A 25406-nucleotide genomic window follows, 5' to 3' on the forward strand; every position below is an offset into this window, starting at 1 on the left:
CCTAGTCATCTTTCACACAGGGCTGCCGACAGATTCTACAATGTAAATTGCAGAATCTGTCTTGAGAGATTACACCAAAATTGAATCAGTTCATCATTGAGTCCAAGTGGATATTTGTGCAAAATTTGAATATAATGCCTCAAGGTGTTCTTGAGATCTTGCGTTTACAAGAATGGGATGGAAACACGGACAACCTGAAAACATACTGTCTCTGGCCATGGCTGTCACTGGCACAAACACATAAAAATCCTATTTACATTATGTTTTCAACACGATTTTTAATTGTTTCAGAGTTGACTGATGCTCTTTTAGTTACAGCATTTTGTTGTGCCCTCTTCTTCTGTTATAATTTAATGGCAGCTCACATTAATTTGCATTTTCTTTGGGCGATTTTCTGGAAATCTGATAAAAAGCTAGTTTAAAGCTCCAACTGAAAAAGAGTCCATAGAGTCCAAAGTATGTAGCTGTTGATTACTGCTAGCCTATCTTTTAAGATAACTGTCAATTAAACTAAAACTACATTCCAAATTTTGTTTTTGGTTTTAAAATAGTAAAATAAAATGTTTAGCGCCATTATGGTAATAAAACATTTAAGGTGCTATTGGGCTAGTTATTCCAGGTCCAGACTACATGGTATCAGCCCGATTATAGCCCGATGCAGCGTCATACAGTGTCAGCAAGGATCATGAACGACAATGAGTGTGTTATAGTAGACGACAACCGACACCAAATCTGGGATGCCTCATGATGTCCCGACAGAAAGTCTAGCATGTTTGATTTTCTTTTTGTCTTTCACGACTCCTCCTGTCACAGCTGTTTCTTTAACCGAGTGATCTGCTGCTGTGGAAACAATTGTATGTCAACAACACCAAGTGAGTACTGTCATTGGCATCAAGCCAGCAGAGAATGTTATCTCTGTATAACAGAGAAGGATATAACAGAATAAAGTCATTCACCGTGCCATCATTTCAAACTCAGCATTTCTTGTATCTGATTAGAATTAAAAGCCTACACTGTCAATTAAGCCCCTGTCCTAATGGACAAAATCCTCCAGTAACATCCTAATTTCTTGCCCTCTTCAAGGATGACAGTGGGTAAACTGCAACTCTGCAACAGGAAGGCACCTACGGCAATGGGAAAGGAGTCTGTTGGTTATTTTTAGCAGGTTTCCCTTATGTAAAAAAAAAACAACCTGCGTATATGTGCTAAGTTTGGTGGAAAAAGGCCATTGGAGCACACAAACCTGATAAGAGTATTTCATGTGATTTTAGCACTACGTAATAACCTGCCCTGCTTTCTCATAGGCCACAATCTGCCATGCTGTACTGTATCTTCATTATTTGCCCGGTGTCCTACGCTCTGTCCATGCCTCTGACGTGGGACCAGTCCGCATCCTCCACCAGCTGATCCTCTGACCCCCCTGCTGATCAATACTGCCCCATCTGACCACTTCTATTCCTGGCCACCATCCCTGCAGAGTCAGCCCCCTTCCTCCCTGCCCTTTTTTTCCGCTCTGCTCGCTGGGACCGGCCTGGCACAGCGTTGCCTCTGCCAAGTCTGACTCATTTAAAGAGAGACACTCAGTGACAACACATTATACACAATATGGCCTGTGGCTGTGTGTGTGTGTGTGTGTGTGTGTGTGTGTGTGTGTGTGTGTGTGTGTGTGTGTTACATTGTTTGCTGTTCCCATCAAACTCGCTGTATAATTTAACACAAAACACGATTCACACAACCAATAGATATTAACAGATGACCAGCACTTTGAAGCAGACCAGGGACTTTTATGATTTATTTACAAGGCTCCCAGTGTAAAAAGCTGAGTGACCCAAAAATGTAATGAGAACAGTGTATAAAAAGAGCCAGTCTGACCCATATCCACTTTAAATATAGGGCCAGTGCTTAAAAAGATACAGTTAATCTGACGTTGTCTTGGCAAGGACTAAAACAGCTGCACTTTTAAAAGCACATGAAAGTTACAACAAGCACTCACTCTCTCGTACTGGAAAACACACACACACACACACACACGGGATGGACTTCTTAGTGGCCTTCTGTATTGCTTGTCTTCAGAGTTTTTGAGATCCTTCACTGCATTTGCAACCTGAAACAAGAGAAGAGGAGACAAAGAACAATACATCACTATCTACAGTATTCAAAGACAAAAAACAACAACACTGCAAAGCATCAAAGCTTTTACTGTAAGTCGATTAACTGATGGTCACCAGAAAATTGCATTTATTTAGCATTCAGCAGTTGCTCTCAGCTCAAATTGCTACAACACTGGAGATATGCAATGCTGTCATTCAACTGCAACATGTTCTAGTTCTTATAATAGCGCTGCATCTTGCAAATATTACACAGGCACATGTTGAAAATCCTTGTTCACTGTCCAAGTCCCCTTTCAACTGCACAATTAGTTGACTTCGGTGTCCTACATGAGAGGAAAATGAGATATTTCTATAATGTCACACAGTCTTGGGAAATGCTCCATAACAATGTGACCATATATTGTTACAATGCATCCTCTTCTCTCAAATATAATGGCCCTGCTATTATTTAAAATAGTCTAATTAAAAAATGACAGGATATAAGACCCTATAAAAATATTTTACCTGCTGTAATTAAGTTGAGATATCCTTCATTATGCAGCTGACATCCAGCCAGGGGGATGTGACAGTCTGCCGTCACTGAGGACCCTCGCTGTGCACATTATCTTTATAAGTTTGATTAATGACAGAATCATCACTGTTACAATAAAGTGTAACAGCGTGGAGACGTGGATTTCTGCAAGGACAGCAGGTGTTCTCCTCCACATTAACTTCAGTCAGTCTCAAATATTATTGGGCTTTGATAAAACTACCTTTCAATGAGCATCCTGTCATCAAGCATTCCCAACACATCCCTACTCTCACAGAATCTCTAAAAACCATCTCCTGACACATGATGCATGCACACACAACGGTTCATGTAATGAATTAGTGCCCCTACTGGTTAGGTTAGGTCTTAGCCTATCCAACGACGTGACAAGGTACCTTTACTTGGTTTCACATGGGCAACAAACACCGGTCTCCTGGAGGAAAGTCATGTGTTGTTTGACTCATCCACCACCCCAACCTACCATGTTTCGTGGACTTTTGCTCTTTTATACTACTTCCTTCTTTACCCCTTTCAGTGCATTCATTATGTGATCCTTCAGGAGCCTTAACGATCATGTGGGTTATATACAAACTCTGGTGCAATGATTTTCCTGGCTCTGAAGGTATGAGCAAAAAATGTGTCATTTTGGCCAGTTGGGAGTTTTTTCCTACTCTGAGATGCTTCATTAATACAAACCCTGATCCCTTAATGGGAAAGCATCCAGATCTGATGGTATAGAAGATTTATTTTATCTTAGAGGTGAATTTCCACCAAGGGGCTTCATCAACACAGTACTGAACACATCATGCTATCATGACACAGTTATTTCTGTGCTGTAACAGCAAAAACTGGAGTCTAACAGTGCGGCCCATTAGCAGCCTCTGTCATTATTTTCCCCCAAACCGTGGAGGCCTCAGCTTGCCTCCCCTGTCCAGTTAGTCTGGGCCCTACAGCAACACAACACAAAGCAATCTGCACTGAATAGCCATCCAGGACATTTTCAGTGCATTACAGAGGCAATCAGCATCAGCAAATAAACCAGAGGAGAGCGACACTGAGCAGCGGAGCAGCAGAGAGAAACTAGAATCTGGAATTGCGCAAGAAAGACGGGTAAATTGATAAAAAAGAAAGAGCCGGGTGGAGAATGAGATGGCAAGCTGTTATCATGTTACAGGCAGCCACAGTGTCGGTCAAGGTGCTGAATGGGCAATAAAAGGACAGCATAATAGAGCTGTAATGGCAAGAGAGCAGACATTACATAAGGCTGACTTAGGGTCAGTCTTAAAAGTAAGAAGATGAGGCCCCTGCTGTGTCCACAACAGCGAAGGTGTCCATGTCTAGTATAAGTTATTAGATATGGACATACTAAGTCTTGGCTGGTGATTATGGAGAGGTATTATTAGTTCTGTGCATGTGTGTTTGATGACTCAAGCAGCCACATTTTTCTGCAAAATCATCACTGCGGGTGAATTAAACACACACAGCATCCCTGAGTCTGTCCTGATGGAGCAGCACAACATGAAGTAGCTTGTTTATCCTCTTTTCTTTGGAGCTGAGGGTTTGTTACAAGTCATAGCTTAGAGTATTAGGTTATTAGAATTAGTGCTGTTTTGTCTTCCCTTGTGCTGCCATGCAGATCAGTAGGTAGATCTGGGCAAAATCAACACCAGGATTAAAGGATTATTCCAATTAATTGCAATCTGGGTCTTTTGCATCTTTGGTCATCATCTCCATTAGTAATAATGACTTTGTACTCACAAGATAATTGCTGATACCTCTGTCAGATGATGTGTATGTATAAATTTAGGAGGATATATTGCCAGAAATAGAATTTAATATAACAAGTATGTTTTCTTTATTGTATTATCACCTGAAAATAAGAATTGTAGTGTTTTTGTTACCTTAGAATAAGCCGTTTATATCTACATAGGGAGCAGGTCTTCATTTATGGAGATTGCACCTTTCTACAGAAGCCCAGAATGAACAAATCAAACACTGACTCTAAAAAGTTTTGGAGCGGAAGAGACCTCTGCGGATAATTTGACTCCGATTAAAAAAATCCTAAAAAATGAACACTAACTAACTACCATTTAACTACTAACTACCAATCTGCAATCCTCACCGCTGGGTGCCACTAAATCCTCCTACATGCAAGTTAGGTTAATACCCAAACTGTCTTGTAAACATCCATCAGAGTTTACAAAACCAACTTCCTACTTCAACACTGACCAATCAAACTTGTTTGTTAGATAATGTGATAATCTGGCTTGTTTACAACCCTTCTGAATTAGATTCAAGATACAATGATTTATTCGTCACACACTCATGTTTCTCAGTATGCGCAGTGAAATGTGTGGGTGGCATACTCTAGAGGATGAGGTAAAAGGTTAGTATGCAATTATAATCATAATTAGAATAGTCTGCTTCTAAACTTTGACTGCACATATCAGCCCATAGGAGGACACCTTGTATTACTCTACACATCTGCCAGCAAGTCCTGAGCTGCAGGCAGTAGCACTCCTGCCCAAAGCAGAACAGATGGATCAATCAACTCTTGATTCCTAGTTTAGGAATGACTGCACAGTCACCAAAGGGATGATATTGTTGACCAGCACTGCCATGGAGCTTGTCACTAGTTCTTTTTTCTTAAGATTTTTTTATTGGCTTTTTGCCTTTCTCTGTGTGAAAGGGGAAGAGAGAGGGGAAGAAATGCAGCAAAGGACATGCAGCGGCTGCTGAGGCAAGGGCATTGCCTTTGTGTATGGGAAGCCTGCTCCACTTTCTAAGCCACCAGCTTGTCACTATGTCTGACAGCTAGCTGATGTTGTCAGAGCTGGACTGGAACATATTCTGTTCTGCAGTGTAGCCTCTGATAGGGCAGTCGAATACCTGACCATCTCAGCTTCCTATACCATACAATCAACAGCAAAGTTCAGCAGAACATTTTGAAGGTTTGCCCTGTTAAAATTCCCAGCCACACAACAAGGGAAACATCTAGATACCTGGTCCAGTTGCCAGCACAGGACACCATTCAGCTTTGTCAATGCTGCATCAGTATCTGCTGGTGGTGGTTTCTACACTGCTTAGATGATGTGAGAACTCCTGGGGAAGGTAGAATGGATGACATGAGACGGTTGGATGCCCAAAGCTAGGTGAGCAGGAGCAGAGAGTTTTAGTGTCTCTAGGATGACACCATTTGTTGCTCATCATTGAGACAGTCTCACTCTCTTCTTCCAAGGTCTGGGAGCCCATAAGTAGGATAATGGGCAGGGGTAGATGGTGGTAAAAAAAAAAAAGTAACCAAAACTAAGTAAGACCCAATGTAATAATCCATAATTATTCTTTTGAAATTGAGCAGCACTAAAATACCTCTCAGATTACTGGAGAGAAATCTTTTGGTAATACCCACCGTCAGAACTAAACATGGTGAAGCACCTTTTAGCAGCTATGTTCCTCAGCTCTAGAACCAACTTCCTGATCGTATCAGAGGTGCTCCAACTGTAGCCAGCTTCAGATTTAGACTTAAAACCCAACTGTTCTCAGATTCCTTTTGTTAAATAACTGAATGCACGCTGCTTTATTTCATCTTCTTTTCATCATTTATTTTCATGTGTTCTTTTAACTGTTTTATTTGTATTTGTCTTTTTTCTATGATTCTCTTATCTGCTCACTTGTGAAGCACTTTGAATTGTCGATGAGTATGACTTGCGCTATACAAATAAACCCGCCCTTTAAGGTCTTAGCTATCACTGTCACCACAAAATGTTTCATTAACAACAGAGCAAATGGCAGAGATCTCTCAATAACATACAGTTTAACTTTCCTCAAAGTGGATTAATAAGTAATGAGGTGAATTGCTGTTTTGTAGTGGTTTCCCCGAACACTTCCTAATGTCAGAGAATAAAGACACTGCAGCTGATCTGCATCTGATCTGGCAGAATGCAGGAGGTGGGAGAACAAAGAGGAAAATAAAGAAGAAGGCATCATTTGCTGCTCTTCCTCTGTGAAATATGAACCTGACAATGAATGTAGATCACAGAAAAAGGATGTTTTTAGACATCTTAACATTTCGTAGAGGAAATACCTTTCATGTTTTCCTTTTCAACTGAATGTTGTATTTGATGTAGAGTAATTGTCATTGCGTTTAAATGTATTTCAGATAATGACAGACTGACACTTTGTCAAGTTAAAAAAAATATAAGTGACCCATTCCAATTTCTTCCTATATTTTTTTACGGTCACATCTGATCTTTCCTAAAATAAACACCTAGTAAAAACACCCCCACTGTTGAGCGTGGCCTTTATACACATGCTTGCTGCAACACATTTTGACACTGCATGTGTTGCAATTAAAAGCGTATTGTTAATAAAAGACAAACGTGGAGTTTTGGAACCAACACCTTCTTTAAAGTATACATTGGGGCTTTGATGGCTTATAAGTCAGGCAATTGGAGTTAGGAAGTGTTACGCTAACAGGCTATTATGCATCTTTTCTAATTAGATATAAGACACAATGATACATGAGGTGGTATTACAGAGATGCAGCTCTGATTCTAAACAGGGAAATTTTAATGCATTTATTTTATTCAAGTTATATAAATGTTTTCAATGATTATGTATTTGCTAACAAACATACATGAATGAAAGTTACTCCTAGTAAAAGGCTGCAGCCAATAGAAAATGAATGCATTGTGGCATCTGACAGGCCATATTCAGATTCAAGCATCATTGCACCATTTTTGAAAAAGGAAAGCCTGTATTCCCTCTGGTTTACAGCCTTTTATGGTGAAGGAAGTGAAAATTCAATGAGAAGCAAATTTCTGAGCAATAAGTAACCTAAATAAAATAGAAACACAAAGTACAACCCCAATTCCAAAAAAGTTGGGACTCTGTGTAAAACATGAATAAAAACAGAATGCAATGATTTGAAGGTCCTTTCTGACTTACTCGGTTGAATACAGTACAAAGATATTTGTATTAGATATATTTGTACAAGATATTTTGTTTAAACTGATAAACTTTTTTGTAGATTTTTAAAAAATATATAAATATACACTCATTCTGAATTTAATGTGTGCAACATATTCCAAAAAAGTTGGGAAAAGAGCATGTTTACCACTGTGTGACATCACCTTTTCTTTAAACAACAGCTTTTGGAAACTGAGGACAATCATTTTTAAAGTTTTGAAATTTAAATTCTTTCCCATTATTGCTTGATATACGACTGCAGGCAGGTCAGTGTTGTACCTGCAATCTTTTACTATGAAGCCATGCTGTTTTAACGTGCAGAATGTGTCTCATTGTCTCATTGGAATAAGCAGAGACGTCCTTGAAAAAGATGTTTTTAATGCAGTGTTGCCTGAGGGGTCAAAGGTCATGGGCATTCAATGTTGGTTTTCAGCCTTGCTCCTTACATAATCATGAGAGATTTCTCATGATTCTCTGAATCTTCTGATGATATTGTAGATTGTAGATAGTGAAATCTCTACATTCCTTGCAGTTGTGCATTTAGAAATGTTGCTCTTAAACTGTTGAACTATCTGTCCACGCAAAGCAGTGAACCGTGCTTTGTCTTAGCTTGTTAACAACTGAACCTTTCTAGGATTCCCCTTTCATACCCAGTTATGATGTGATCTAATCTGTTACCAATTAATGTTCTCGGTATTTTTTGAGCATTTTACAACTTCTCCAGTCTTGTGTTGCTCCTCTCCTTACTTTTTTGAGATGTGTTGCAGGCATCAAAATTACAATAAGCATATATTTAAATAAAAAAAAAAATGTTTATCAGACTGAACATCAAACATCTTGCCTTTATACAAATTGGATAGAGGTCAAAATGGATTTGCAAATAACTGCATTTTGTTTAATATTCCTTTTACACAATGTCCAAACTTTTTGGGGATCTGTGTCTAAACAAGTGATAGAAACAAACCAAGATGATGGGCCACAATATTCTGGCAGAGTTCCTGTTAAAGCCACAGTGTGTAGGAATTTCTCCCATCTAACGTTGAAATCATATATTGCATTCAAACGGATAGCGCACTCTAGCGCCTCATTGTTTCAAACGCGTATTGCAACGGTAGCCGCTGTGTACCAAAAAGCTATGATAACATAACAAACCATGTCATCCAATACTTCATGGAGTATTCATTCAGGCTCCTACACAGACACACGTGATGTGAGTTGACCCCCCCCCCTGTGTTTACACTTTTGACAACTGACAAGTGGCTCAACCTCACACACCTCATCCCTCTCCTTGCATCACTGCGCTGCTAACAGCGGCTAACAGCTAACGGCGCTGCACTTAGCTGTTAGCGCTGTTAGCTGTGATTGCATTACCTTTCTCCTTCAGCAGCTCTTTCCACCTGGGAAAGGCGACCCTGATGTTGAGCCTCGTTTTTTGAATTCGCCGGTCACGTTGCCTTTTTGATTCCCACGCGCTTTCTTGGTGACGAGGATTCCATCTCCCGTGATGGTGCATATGCATGATCCTGCATTATACTCAAAGAGTGGGACTTTGTTATGCTGCAGTAGTGCCAGGGGGAGTAGCGAAGCGCCTCTTGCTCCTCTCCTTCAGCTTCTCAGTCACGCAGCGCTGGCCTGGCTCTCAACGAAAACACCGAAGGCGGGGCTGTATGTCCCTTGCTGGTGGATGTGTTCTCAAGATGGCAAAACATTGGAACCCCCCAGACGACTTGCCCGCACAATGTACAAACAAATCCGAAATTCTCCTTTTACGAGAATAAGTCAGATTATTGGTGGAGGTAATAGTACACCAATGATGACATATTTATGAATGTAGACATCGATTTTTGCCAATAAACAACTGAAAATGTTACACAATGTCCCTTTAATGCATAAATCACTTTAAATTTGATTATTTCAGTCTGCAGCTTTGCTCTGGTATACTCACTTGAACAATGAAAATGGAGCACCAGCATACAGTTACAAATGTGCCTAATAAATAAAATAAAAGTACAATCACCACAACAAACATCAAACTTAATTTGAAAAGTTAAATCAAGTAGACACATACAACAGGAAAAGTTTATTTTCTAAATTATACAGTGAATGAAACAGAGCTGGAAACTGGCATTTACCACTGAGAATTGTCTGGAAATTCATCACCACACTTAGTGACTTTCACAATGAATATGATTTGTTGCAATATGTGGTGGGGTCCCACAGGGATCCATTCCTGAACCACATTTGTTCAGCTTATACTAGTGCTGACAAAACATGAACAAAAAGATATTTTCTGCCACTCTGCTGCCAACTCTGCTATCAAATATTACCAAACTGACTGCCAGCAATCAAAATAGAAACCTTACCAACTGTAACATCACTATAAACTCACTGTAGTGTTGTGTGAAAAGTTAAGCTTTCTTTAAGTAGGAATATGTTTTTTCCTCAGGGTTTCCCATAGTTTTATGCATTCACCGCTGAGATCATTTCACAAACCTGTATACTCAACTAGACCAGATTCGACTCAGCTGCTGCTGATACTAGCTCTCATACATACTTGCTGCCCTTGACACTTCCCATACATGCCAAATTTTAGCCCATACACTTAAGAATACCAAAGGATACCACTTGGAGGCTTCAGGACTCACCAGATTGTTACATGTACCTGTTTCAGGCAGTAGACTCAGTGCTTGTTAGTCTGTGGATACTATTCCTGGCTGCTGACTGACTCACTGCTGCAGTTTGGCTGCCGCAGTATACCAAGACTACATAATACCAGAGCTTCCCTGCATTAAATTTATACAGTTTGTGCTAACCCTTGGTTACATCACTTACCATACTTATGCTGATGACATCCAATGTTTTATTTCACTGTTCTCCAACACTGAGAATCCCACAGACTCTCTGATCAACTTCTAATACATCTCTGGTTGTGGTCACCAAGACAGCAAACTCAGTCATTCAAAATGTATGACCAAATTAAAAATTTAGGGGCTGTTATGGACGCTGATCTGAACTTTCAGAATCACATTTATAGCATCACTACTGAGAAATATTTCTTCCACTGACAGTCTGACACTGAAAACTCACAGTGCCTGAACAGATATGAACAGGGTGGATTATTGCATTTCCTTCAAAGCTGATTTTCCTAATTAAACCACTCATGGGCTGCAGCTCATTCTGAGTTGTACTTACAAACCATTGTTGGTTACTTTTTACATTCAGCATCAATTCAATTTAAGATCCTCCTTGATATGTCCAAAGCTCTTAATGGGTTCGCTCTACATCACAAAATAGACATGCCCTTAGTCTGCACACAGTTGTGTTCCTCTTTGTACTGCACTGCACTGTACACAGACGGATGACAATAAAGTCTCTGTTATCTGTGTTCTCTTATGATGTCTCTTTATAAACCCAGCAGATCTATCAGGTCTCAAGGCACCAATCTCCTTCATCTTCCAGAGCTTTCTCCAAACCTGATTTCGCATCGAGCATAGAGCAACTCGCACCAATATTGCTAAACTGCCTGATATGTCTCACAATTTAATCAAGAAAGCAATTTTAAAAGCTCAGATTATTTTAGCGCATCCTTGTCGATCCTCTTTATGAAGACTATGAGCTTCTCCCCTGTGGATGAAGATTTAGACTATAATAGGCTATTTTGTAGCCTTTGTACAGTATGTGTTTTATCATGTCTTATGATAAAGTTGTGTTCATTTGCAGTTAAATCAACCTATTTATTCAGTTTATTGTTATCTGTAAGCATTGTTGATCTTGTATATCTATTTTCTTTGTTTCTGGTTCTTGTGCTCTATTCTCCTTTTATGTTTTCATGTTTTATTAGCCTCTAATGTTTTGTAGTAAATTAAATTGTGCTTTATAAAAAAAACTTCATCTTGAAAAATCTATTATTAAAGGGTGGTGTCAAACCTGTCCAAGGGCTTGAGGCTTGAAGCAGGAAAAAGCAACGAAAGGGTTGACTTTTGACCTTCAGCAGCCAAGTGCACCATCATCTGTGCTAACCTGTCTGACCGGAGAGTCTCTGCCGGACAGCCAAGGTCAGCTCTGCTTTTGTCGGCCTGCCACAGTCTGTCTGTCAGAAAACATGGATGTATAACAGATAACAAGAGAAGCTCAGAGGGCACCAGTAAGGCTCTGTTTGTCACTGAAATGGGAGCTGTTTTAAGTGCACGTATTACTTACACACGTGTAGCAAGTTAACATTTTCACATTTCTCATCAAAACTTAAAATTGCTTTTCTACGTAAATTTGGTTTTACAATACTTTGATCCAAAAATAAAATTCAAATCTTTTGTCTTTTTCCTTACATGGCTCTGTGGATGGCGATGTCTGCTGGTCCATCCTTTTGCTCCAGACAGAAATACAATTCATCACAGATGGGTGGTAACAAATTACAGTTACTCCAATATATGTACTTTATGAAGTAATTTTAATGCAGCATACTTTGTGCACTTACTTGAGTAGATTTTAAGAGAAAAACTAGAATTACTGCTTCTCGGTTGTATGCCTCCATGAACCTGTTAAGTACTACATACAGTTTACATCCATGTCTTTGAAAACATGGATGCTTCACACATATCTTCCCCTCTGGCAGCACAGAAGATCTATACAATCAGCAAAGTTTCAATATTAGAGTCATGCTGAATAATAGCCAGAAAAGTGTTTTTGCATAACATTATGATGTCACATCATCACTTTATCAGTTTATCCTATTAGACATTTGTGTGAATCGTTGTCGTAATTAATATATGGATTCTTGAGTTGTGGCCATTAACACGTTTTTTGAGGTCACAGTGACATTGACCTTTGACCACCAAATTCTAATTGGCTCATTGTTGAGTCTAAGTGGACGTTTGTGCCAAATTTGAAGAAATTCCCTCAATGTGTTCTTGAGATGTCATGTTCATGAGAATGAGACAGATGCAGGTCACAGTGACCTTTAATTTTGACCTATGACCACTAAAATGTACCTGTTCATCCTTGAGTCCAATTGGACGTCTGTGCCAAAATGTAAAAAATTCTCTCCAGATGTTCTTGAGATATCACATCCACACGAATAAGATGGACAGAGAGACAGACAACCCAAAAACATAACGCCTACAGCCACAACTATCACAGGGAAAAGGCATAATCATTACTTTTATTCCATTCTATTTGGATACATTCACTGTGCTACTTTAATCTATTTATCATGTTATGCATTCATGCACATACAGGCTGGTTATCTGCTGATCTCTGGTCTGCTTGTGCTCTGTCATCCTACCACAGCCACATTCCCCTCATGAATAATGATGTAGGCTGCAACAGGAGATACATATGAGACAAAGCAACCTTGGTCTCACTTTTTTCCTTTTCCACTGTTGGAGTCTAGCTTTCAAATAGAACTTGCAGTTGATAATATAATGTAAATGACCTGGCATAAACTCTTATTGTGTAAATATATGGTGTACATGACCTGGCATAAACTTAGTATCCTGATTTTACTTCAGCTAAATGATCTGGCATGATTCAGACCAAACTTGGTTATATTCGGTGCTGGTCGTAGAATAACAGGAAAACAGTAGTAGTAAATTGTCATGATGTACTAATTCTTTGGCTTTCTCATGAATAAACCCTCAAATGTCAATCTTATGTATTTTTTCTCTTTATTCTACAACAATTACAGACCACAGCACAGACTGCAGAGAGCTCTAGTTGTGAATGCTGGTCTGAGGTCAGTACATCAGAAAACTGCACTGACACTGAACTGACAGGGTGTCTGTTGTGTTAATGCTAATAAGTTTAATGCTACATACAGACATACATATCATGCTTAAAAACTACTACAACAAATACTTCCCAATGTATTGCAAAGATTAAAGCTAACAGTGTGCATGATTGCGACTGTATGAACCATTTAACGAGTCATGGTCATTCATGTCATGTCACATCATTGTCTCGTAGTCATGGGCAAATTATGTGACAGTGGACCCCTGGGCACAGATATGTAAAGGGCCCCACCACCTCTCCTACACAGGAGCAAGACACACAGACTTTGTGTTGGTGTTGCATCTCTGTGTAGTATTTATGCATCTCTTTGTGGGTTTGTGAAAATGGTTTTAAATTGAAATATATCACAATATATTTTAATGCAATACTCAGCATATGAAATTATAATAACATTGTACCGTGATTTATGCAGTGTGTTTATATCGTATCGTAGGTCCTCTGGCGATTCTCACCCCTAGTCATTTTGTCTTTTGTCGTTTCGTGTTTTTTTGTGGTCCTTTTGTGTCTTTTTTCTGGTCGATACATGTTAATTTGACATTTTTCAAATGAAAGCCAGTGTTGGTCCATGAGACTTTAGGCCCATGGGCCTGTGTCAGCAGGCCTGATCAGTAATCCATCCATGCTCCCAATGACATATCTGTTATTGAACATTTTCAGTATGACTACAGACTGATTTGGCCACTATATATAATAGAATTTTCTAAATTTACCATTGGCCCCCCCTGACTGACTGGTTGTTGCCTCTGCACATGCCTCCTTGCACCACCGCGTGCACGGACTGTAAATACTGCAACTGTTCTGAGTACTTCTGCAAAATCCTTATGCTAATTGGTGAACTAAGTGCAGTCTTGATATAAAGGCCCCTACCCTACGTCTCATTACGAAATAATGAGAGTGACCTACAACATAATTTACATGATATGTGCAAATAGGCTTTCACTTAGATTAGCAAATTAGTCAGCTCCCCTCTCACTGAGCACAGTTAGTGATTATGATTTTGTGATAATGCTACTTTTTGTTTGGTAATTTCAGATGGGCCTAAGTCCTGTTTTGGTCAGAACAGCAAATGTGAGGCCAAGACAAACACAGAGAAATGCTGTACAACATACTGTACAGACTTCAACAACAGCTGGCTGCTGGATTTATTAATGTGCAAAACTAAATTTACACATGATGACACACCCATGGCCACACACACACACACACACACACACACACACACACACACACACACACAGTTACCTCTGCAAACGCATGCATACAAAAACATTTGCGCACAAAACCCCCTGCAGTCAGCACATTTCGAGACGGTAAACAAGCCTGGGAACTGCTTAGCCATGCTGGTCAGGCTTCAGGCATTACTAGTGCACATAACATGAACCCCCCCCCCAACATCCCACACACAACCACAACCACAACCACACACACACAACCACAACCACAACCACACACACACACACACACACACACACACACACACACACACACACACACACACACACACACACACAGGGCTGTAAACATTAGCAATATTTTCCCATTTCCTCTGCAGGGCAGACAGGAGAGCAGTAGATCTTCAGGGGGGCTGAGCCCTTCACTGGTAATAATCTCCTTTACACTTCACACTGCCAGGGAGATGAATCATGGTGGATGGTGTCACTGTGTGTGAGAGAGGGAAGGGGGCCCTAATGTGCCCTGCTAAGGCTGCCCTTTATGGTCCTTGGGTATGTGCTTGTCCCTTCGTGTGTGTGTGTGTGTGTGTGTGTGTGTGTGTTTGTGTGTTTGTGCGCATTGGGGCGGACCTCTGCGTGTGTATGTGTGGATTCAGGGGTGCAGAGAGAGGCCAAGGATCTTGTTCAGACATTGTCAGCAGACCAGAGGTGCAGAGCTTTTTTCACTGAGGCAGATGAGGCTGCCTGGATTCAGAGTTTTATGTACAACTAAAAGGTGAAGGAAAATCGCAAAACATGCCTGGTAATTTGCTTCACAGCTTTTACTCCCCTTTTCAGGCTGATTCATATATTGTACTTTTCTTGTAAAGGAGACGAGGCAGGCTCTGCATCTTTATATTTAGAGACTGCCTCAGTAAAATGCAGTATTTTTAAGAGTCTGAAGTTTGGAGATGTAAGACGAATACACCGATCTTTCAAAGAGATACTGTAGATACTGCATATGAACTTCAAGTATTTTGCTAACTGCTCACATAAACAACTTTACTTAAGTGTATGTTTTGTTGTCGTCATGCATTTTTGTGGTTTCTGTCATCCTGCAAACTATCTCATGGGAAAAGAACCAGCCTGAGCTGATTCAAGTTATAATCCCATCTAATTTTCATTAAAGGATAACTTTAAACCATTTTTAAACCTTTCTTCATCTCTCTGAATTAGGAATATAGTGTCACAAACATGTTTTTTTTTTTTTTCTAATGTTGTCTTTGTCTCTGGGGGCTGCTTCAAAATCTGCTTTTCTTCCATGAACCAGTGACGTCATCGGTTCTAAGGAAGACTACAGGAAGTCTCCACCTCTGGGTATCCAGGAGGCTTGCTCTTGACACTGTTCAAAAAATAACTGTCCTCTCTTGTTTCACTTGCATTGCAAATTAGATGCATTTCCAACTGCAAAGACGACATCATTTCATGAGTGCAGAGGATGTTATGTGGAAACTGGAACCTTCTTACAGAGTTTTGGCTGGCTCGGATATTCAGGCAGGGTATTTATTTGAGCCAGAGTGTACAGCTGAAGAAATGCAGCCGAGAGAGGATGAAAGAAGCCAGTGGAGAGCGGTGGAGAGTGGTGGAGGCTGCAGCTGCTTCAGCCGTGCAAAAGGATACGGCCGGCCAACCTGAGGTGCTGAGAGTGCACAGCGACTGGTGGTGCTCAAACTGCTTCCAAATGCCAACAGAAACTGAATTATTCTGCTGCACTGAATCTATGCATGGGCAGTTTTTGGTGGATGCTGTCACCAACTGTAAACCAGAGAGAGCCTATGTGCATTACTATGCATAAAAGTTTCCCCCGTCACTTTGGACAGAGGCTACGGATGGACTACTGGGTAAGTATATCAACAATTGCCTGAGTATGTCACCAGCTGATTTTTTTTTTCTTTTAAGAAAAGGGTGGCTATTTCTGTCATTTTATTTTGCTTCTGTGTCTGAAAAACGAGAGCTGCTGCCCCACCATCAGCTGTGAGACAGTGGGGAAATATGGCATGTAGAGCCAGCATTTCACATCTTACTCTGCGAATGAAGGGTTTCATTTTGACTAAACCAGAGCTGTTGGTTGTTGAAACATTAGACTGATGTCTGTCTTGGTGTGTTTTATTTTGCTTCTGTCAAGTATGAATGGAGTGCATGAATATATCAACAACTACCGGTGTTTGGGCTAACTGTTGCCAGTTGGAAAATCACTGGAGACCATTTCCAGGATCCTGACAATAAACTGGATCAGACAACCAGGCCATCAGGGCTGAGAAGGCACATGATCGTTGAGTGAGTAATTCTGTCACCTAATGCTATTGCCAACCTTTGGCCATCAGAGTATTGGCTTTGTGCTAGGGTGGTATTACACAGCTTTCATGCACTATATACAATAAGACATGGTTGTTGTTGTTGAACACTAGTATTATTTTATTTATGTTTTTTTTTTTTTTTTCTCAGTGTTCTAGATGAATAGTAAAGTCATTTCAGGTGCCTTTACCTTTTGTAAACAAAGCCGCGTTTGAGACGCAAATCGTATAATTATTTTTTAAAATGGTGCAATTTGATGCATTCTGTGCATACATTTTATCCCTAGCAAATTTATGAATTAAAAGTATGAAATAAAACATTTTACCCTTCAAAAAGTACGGTACTAGTAATACATTTTTAATTTGACAGAGAAATAGGGATGAGTATTGATAGGATTTATTGATACTACTACTCTTATCGATACACCTAATAATTTTTAAAAAAAACATCAATACTCGTATTTGTTCTTTTTAATTTCTAAAAAATGTTTAATAAAAAAATATCATTATTTAAACAGAATAATTTCAGAACAGGATTGGAATTGAATATTTTAGATAACTACATGTTGTTTGTAGAGCAGCAATAGTAATGTTTACAACAGCAAAGTCACTCTATAAACTCAGTAATATCTCACTGGAAACTAGGGATGCACAATAATATAGGCACATCATCAGTATTGGCCAAAATCGGCTGTAAAATAAATCAGAATCAGCCAACGTGCTTTTTCTTACTTGGCACAATGATGAATATTACATACATTGAAAAGTATTGTATGTCACGTCTCCAGCTGCTGGTCAACCATCATGATAATGAGTATGCATGCACAATATGAAGCTAATTCCACTGCAGAAGAGACTTGATATTCACTAAAATTAGGTAGGGAAAAGTGAAAGGAAGGAAAAGTGGATAGTGGAACAGCTTTTCCATTGCATAAGAACCTTATGAGGTGGTAATTACTGTTCCAGTCCAGGTGAACTGAGTAATGGCTTGAGAAAAACTAGATTTTGAGTTAAACACACATTAAAATCTCAATGAAAATTCTTAATTATTTTTTCTTTGGCAAGTGACCATGGGATAAGTGAGATAATGTCCTTGAAGGTGCCCATAATCAGGAATAAATAGTGCTCAAAAGTTACGCCTCCTTGTTGGCCATTCATTCCTGATAATGGACAGTTTGTAAGGCATTATTCTTTACTTAATGGGCAGACATGAGTGTGGTATCAATCTTCTAACCTCAGTGAGTAGGTGAATATGTGTGTTCACCAAATGCTGTCAAACTATTGCTTCCAAAAAGTATTAAAAAGCCCCAAATAAAGATTTATGAGTTCCAGTGTTACTGGTGACTGGAACTCTACACTTATATATTCAATATAAATCAATATTATTATTGTTGTTTTCTTGATCATATTGCACATTTCATACAAAGAGAATGACTATTTTAAACTACATGGAAGATAATATTAAGTGTGCAAACCAAACAGTGTCTCTGCTGCATGTCAGAATATTTCTTGGATCCACACTGATGGTCAAAGTGCAGCCACGCTTGTTTTTACCTTGGTTTAAATAAAATGTTGTGCACTGCAAGCTTGATGCATCTCATTTTAATGTCTGAATTGGTGGGTCTATATAAACCTTTAAAAATGTACACACACGCCAAGGTCCGGCCTCAAGGTCTTTTCATTTCACACAAATCTAAAACCTTTCGGATTTCATCCAAGTTCAGCCTTTTTTATTCAACCTTTAACTAACTAAATGAGCTGAGTTGACCTAACTCATACTGAGTATCTTCTGTGCTCAATATTCCTTCATGGCTTCATCTGAGAGCAGTCTGATGAAACAGAATCTCATGAAAATGCAGACAGCTGGTTTAGTCTCATATTAACACCTTTTCATCATTTTTTGAAAATCAGTTTTTATGACATTAGCATTAGTTTTACTTTCCCCATACACACATAAACATAATATTATGGGTAAAATCATGAATGTATAAAGTAGAGAACTCTTGGTTGGTCGTATCTTTGAAATGACACCAGATGCAGATTAAAGTGAGGGGACTACTGAGACGTCAGCCATGATGAAATGGAATTGACGAGCACATCAGATGCAGCATCAGGTCTCAGACCTATGCTGTGTGACGTTAGCAGTGACCTGAATGATGAGGACATGGCAGCGTGACAGGGACAGAGACACCTGCCATCGATCCAGTCCCCAGGAGATGCTCGCTACCTACGCAAACCACTGATCGACTTCTGGAGGGAAAAAAACCCCGGAAACACCAAAATTTATGGGCAACATCTGCGGTGTAGTGACAGGCCGCAAGTCAAGATCAGAGGGTGAGTTTTTAAGAACTTGTGCCTCCGTGATTCAAAGTGACACCCACAGCATATTTTATGGTAGTTGACACTTTTGCCTAATATTTATGACAGACACTTATAGTTGCAGTAATACTAGTGGCAGCAGTAGATGTAAGTACATTTACTCAAATAATAGAGTACAACTATACTACTGTATAAGGTTATTTTTTACAGATTAAGATTTTACATCAAATATGTATGATCTGCTTACAAAATGTTCTTTATTTTTACTATCCAAGAATAAAATAGTTCCACCTACTAAAATGCTGCTTATACACCCAGTTTTCATTTTATGAGGTATACCTAATTACAATTAATGCAGTCTGATACAACAGTCCTGCAGTAAATCCTACCCTCGTGAAGTTCATAATGTTTAGTTTTTGCTGAGACTGTTTGAGAGGTGTTGATTCAACTGGATGATCATTTCGGAGGCTGTTGCGCTGTATTGCACACTGTGAGCTGCTCCTAATATGTAGACCACCTTCATTGATATAAATGCACTGGACAAAATAAAATATAATGAAAAAAATGAAAAAAGAGTATATGTTACCTATGCATAAGAAATAAATCCAGTAATAGAATTTATAATAATGTAAGGGGACATTCTGTTTGATTAACACATTTTGCTGATAATGTTTCTTAATAACACCTGCTGGAAATCTTGTTTTTGCTGATGTCCAACAGTTTAATGTCTCAGCGGCAAACACTTCATTTCCTGCATTCTGGTGAGGTTTTAGGCAACAATTTATGGTTAAAATGTCTTAATTGATGTTACGAAAAACACAAAATTCAGGCGACAGGTAATGATATAAAATGTTAAAATATAACTTAATATAATGCAGTAAGGATCTCATTCTGCATTGCTTTCAATTATTTATTCTCATATCAACTTTTCTTATTAATGTTTTCTATGCTGTCAACACACATGTAGGCATACTTTATTTTTCCATCCTCCTTTGTGTCTTTTGTTTTGGCGAAGTAATGTCTTTAAATATGCCTGTGGCATTTACTCATAATGATGAATGAATTAGTTTTCATTAGTTCAAAAACTCCCAGACTTATTTAATGAGAAAGTCATAATGTTTCAAGAAAAACTCTACCTGTCCTAGTCTACTGCGCATTATGGTATTGCTCTGCTGATATGGTAGCTTCCCCTTCAGACTGTTTGACAGACACAGAACCTGGTTGAGACTCTCTCTGGATAAGACAAAGTTTAAGCAGCTGTGTGCTGTTAAGTATTGGTGGAGACAATTCTGTCGACCCAAAATATTGGGAAGGACATGTTCATATGCAAACTCACACCCCTGCTGGAGTGATGTACAGCTGTACTGCTGTCAGTACAATATGACATCCCTGTTGCCGTGACACTGGGTGTGGTCAGAATGAAACACTGCTTTGCCACCTGGTAAACAGTTGTTCTTTTACAAGAATTTAAATTCAGGACTTGTACCTGTAGTGGAATATTTGACATTGTGGTACTGCTACTTTTGCTTAAATAAAAGATCTAAATACTTCTTTCATAATCACAATTGGGTAAGAGAACCAGAAGCAGCAGTAGTATAAACTGTGCGAGGTAAAACAGCGGTAGGTACAGCTGTAGCAGTAACAATAGCAGAAGCAGTGGTGACAGTAGATATAGTGGTATTTGCATCAGCAGTAGCATTATTGCAATGGCAATAATGCAGCCAGCTGAAATAGCAGCAGCAGCAGTAGAAGTAGTAGAAGTAGTAGTAGAAGCAGTAACAGTGGCTTTTAAAAGGCAGTAGTGGAGCAGTATTCATTTTGGCAGCTGTTTTAGTCTTTGTCTTAGTCTTTAAATGAAAATACATATTTATTTTAAGTCATATTCAAGTCATTTTTATCCTTCATAGTTTTAGTCTAGGTTTGTAGTTCAGTGGCTAACAAACAGAGCTAGCTGCTAACAGCCACCGCTGCAACTAACACACTCCACAAATCCAATTTAGCAGCTCCACCATCCACAGCCTGACACACGGGGTTGCTTATTTACTGCCGAATTATTACTGACCACTAGTCTCGCTAACCAGACCTTTCTCAAGAAAAGAAAGGTCTGGCTGGGCCGACTCTCACTTTGAGATTGGAGAAAAAAACNCAAAAGTTAGTAAAGGACGTGTTGAAAACGGTTGAAAACTGCTACACAACCGGAGGTGGTAGGGCAGGACTTCAGCGGGTGGCTCGTTCCGTCCAATGAGAGGCTGATCTCTGCAGCAAACTTCCGCCCACTCAGACTAACTGACCACTGACGATGCTCCGGTGTGCATGTTTTGCAGGCTAGCAAAACTTCACACCACTCACATGCCATTGGAAGATAATTGCCAGCATGGCTTCTTGGCTTTCAGTTTCAAAAAAATATTTATCATTCAGTTCTCTATTTGTCTCATTTTGAATATCCAGTAGTCCACCACTAACATTTTCAACCCATCTCATAGTCTTTATTATGAAAGATCTATTTTCAGCTCGTCAGCTTCATCTTTGGAAAAACGGTTGTTGACAAACATTTTTAGTCATAGTTTTCATTAACAAAATTAACACTGTAGTGGAGGTAGCAGTTCCAGTAACAGAAGTAGCAGTAGTAGTTTATTCTGTAAACAATCAGATTTGTTCAATGGTAGTATCCATATTGACAGGTGTAATACAGGACTAGTACAATTTAGTATTGGTATATTCCAGTAGTAGAAGAGAGCAATAGCAGTAGCAGTGGTAGTAATCATGCATACATTATACATTGGGACACTAAATGACACCTTAAGAGACTGTACAATATTTCATACTAACACACCAAACTCAAAGCAGCAGCAGAGACCAAAAGCTGTTTTTGGCAGTGTTAACATCAACAGCTTGCCTGCCGAAGCTCACTGGCTTCTTCCCCAAGAGAAATTATTTGCAAAAAATCTAATATTGCCCTCTCTTCAACCAGTGGAAATAAAAAGGAACAGTCTGCTATTGTGATGCTTGACAGACACAGAGGGGTTCGTACTACAACACATTTTTATATAATATTTAAGAGGTTCTTGAAGGTTCAGTTGGAAAAGACTCATACATACTGCCAAATGCACTAAGCTTCATCAGGTTGATTTCTTTAATTCTTAAATTACGTCTCACCACTCTCATTTGACTGAACTGCCCTTTAACAGCACCTACAGCAGCCTGACTAATCAGGAATTCCAAGCAGAGAAAAATCAGTGAACGGTGAGAAGTTGAGTCCCTGCTGCCTCTCTGTCTGTCTGTCTGTCTGTCTGTCTGTCTGTCTGTCTGTCCCTGGTTTCTGCTCCACAGCTGCTGCTTACCAATAGCTGCATCGCTTTGAAGAGTTGCCCCCTCATACCAAATTCTGATTGGGTCAGAGCGATACAATTCACTGCCATGTCTGACAGCTGTGTACCAGAGTGAGAAGATGATGGAGGGGAGGAAGAGTTAGAAAGATGGCCGGGACAGGAGAGATGAGAAAGAGGGAGGCAAAGGCAGGTGAACAAAAAAGAGCAAGGTGTGATGACAGAAGGAGTGAAAGCAAGTAGAGGAAGAGAGAAAATGAAGAAAGAGTAAAGAGATGTTCAAAATAGGACAAAGGCAGAGGGGTGAGAAAGACAGAAACGAGACATGTACAAAGAGAAAGAAAGGATGTTTGAAGCTGCCTGACATTAAAGCACAGGCTTTACAAGGCAGCTGAGCCTTGACACTGAAGGGTAGGATGAGGAGGAGGAGAAGAGATGAAGGGTCCCTCTGTTAAACCCCGTCAGTGAAAAGAATTGACATAACGAATAGTGCAATCTGTGCACCTAACAATCTGCACACTGCCTTTTCAGCAGCCAAGATTTACCACCGAGCACAGTGTGTCCTATATGCTCTATAACTACGTAGCATTATGCCGGGATGTCATTCATAAATTTATGAGCAAAGCACATGTTTGCATGCACAGAGAAAAAAAACACACATTTGTGTGACATTTAAGTTTGAAGTCAAATATCAACATCATTGATTCACTGCTCATCTCGCCGACAAATCACACTATTGCCTCGCCTGTAGTAAAACACCATATTACTCTGATGCAAATGAGCTGTAGTGGGTGTGAGGCATGGAACTGGATGTAGTATCTTCAGGAAACTCGCAGGCGATACAAGCCTCCACCATTCATGTTGATCTACTCTGCACCAACACGCACATTACGGCTTATGAATGGCCTAGGAGACGAGGCATTACAGTGGGCTGCAGTGAAGGAGCCCAGAGGCCGTGGGTGCTTTATAGTGAGTAATGATGTGTGTGAGTGAGGAGAGGTGTTTGTGTGTAGGAGTTGCTGGTTTTCCTACAATAACGAGTGAGGCGTAACGCGATGGCATATTGCAAAGACAATTAAAAAAAAAAAACACATAATTGTGAGCACATACCTATACTTGCAGAGAGTATCACACAGTATCACACATGTGTGAGAGGGTTAATGACCCTGGAGCTACTGATGGGAGTGCTGAGATGAGGCTGACGCTGCAGATCAGCTTGTGATTATTCCAGGGCTTGAACCTGTGAGCTGCATCCATTATTTCCTCAGGGGTTATGATGAGTGTTTGTGGCCATAAATGTGTGTATGTGTACCAGAAAGAGGGAGAGTGTACAGTAAAGTGCGTGGGTGTGTCTGTGAATAAATATGAAGAAAAGACAGGTACATAGCTCGATTAGAAGAAAAGCAACTGCAGATAGCTAGACAGATTTCTTAAGAAATACTAAGATCATGAGTTCAAGTTTGCCCAATGCACCACCACTCTTAAAATAACAGCTATATGTTAACATTTTTGGTATGAAAACTCACCTCAAGCTGCTAAAACCCTCTAATTCACACACACAAAAAAGACAAGTATATCCATTTGCAGCATGAATGTGAGGGAAGTTGAAGGAAGTTGAACTTCCACATATGGTTCATGGGATGGTTGGGGCACAGTAGAGACAAAATGTGATAACATACATCTAAGCTGCTTGGCTGGTGTTGTTGCAGAAAAAGGCAAGATGGCACACTGAGTTCAGATAGGAATGCTAATTTAGACACAATACAGTTAATGAAAAGCTTTCATTTCACATTATTTAGGTTATTAGATGTATTACCAATCTGGATGTTTCACACACTGCTTTATGCATTTCAATTAATTAAGTAAGTAAGTCAAATTTATCTGTATAGTGCATTTCACAGACATAGGTCACAAAGTACTTCACAACACTTTACACAATTCACTACCAGAGCCACATAATAAAAGTGCAGATAGAAGAGCACAATATATAATGAAATTAGTAGGGATGCATGATAATATCGGCACGTCATCAGTATCGGCCAATGTCAGCTTCAAATTGAAATCGGCCAACATGCTTTTCCTTATTTTGCACAATGAAAGAATATAACATACCTTGAAAAGTATAGTATTTCATTCTCCACCTGCTGGTGGGCCATCACGATAAGAGTATGCATGCATAATATAATGTTAACTCCACAACAGAAGAAACCTGATTATGACTAAAATTAGGGGGGAAAAACTGGCTATATGGATATTGGAATCAGTTATCAGCCTAATAAGTTGTTACATATCAGTATCTGACTAAACGTCTCCCCTTCTGTTCCTGAGTTATGTACTGAGTGATGGCAAGTAAAGTGTTTTTGGCAGTGGTGCCAAAGTGAAGTTGATCATTGACCTTTGGGAAATAATGTCATCACTTCCTCATTCTTTCGTATGAGACATTTGTGTGAAATGTTGTCATAATTACCATGTAAATGCTTGAGTTATGACCAAAAACATGTTTTGTGAGGTCACAGTGACCTTGATCTTTGACCTTCAACCACCAAAGTGCAAGTTTGTGCCAAATTTGAGGAAACTGTCAGTTCACTGTTGAGTCCAAGTGGACGTTTGTGCCAAATCAGACCGGGTGAGGCGGGGGCGCAGTGCACCTGCGCTTCGCCAACTGGGTGTGGCCAGGTGGATTTTGCAAGTTTGGTACACCGTGCGCCTGCCGCAGCTACTCCTCTTTCCCACCTCCGTCCCTCCTACCTGCGCAAGTCGGAAAGAGGGAGGAGAGAAGGCGTGGAGTGGGTTTTACACACATCACACCAATCAAATGAGCCCCTCTCCTCGCCCTTAAATGCGCCACACGAAGGCGTAAT

At 39.7% G+C, this 25406-nt stretch overlaps 1 protein-coding gene across 2 annotated transcripts in view; it reads right to left on the minus strand.

Moving 5' to 3' along the window:
* Nucleotides 1-1763: 1763 nt before the first annotated feature.
* The window catches only part of LOC126389761 (endonuclease V-like), a 111889-nt gene continuing 88246 nt past the window's right edge, over nt 1764-25406 (minus strand). The window contains exon 8 of one of the 2 annotated variants that reach the window (XM_050043620.1): nt 1764-2104. In XM_050043620.1, the coding sequence (XP_049899577.1) occupies nt 1943-2104 (162 nt within the window). In that variant the 3' untranslated portion in view covers nt 1764-1942. The remainder of the gene's footprint in view (nt 2105-25406) is intronic. The other variant, XM_050043621.1, reaches the window with a different exon arrangement.

The sequence above is a fragment of the Epinephelus moara genome, chromosome 5 (assembly GCF_006386435.1).
Source record: "Epinephelus moara isolate mb chromosome 5, YSFRI_EMoa_1.0, whole genome shotgun sequence".
In the NCBI taxonomy this organism is placed as follows: domain Eukaryota; kingdom Metazoa; phylum Chordata; class Actinopteri; order Perciformes; family Serranidae; genus Epinephelus; species Epinephelus moara.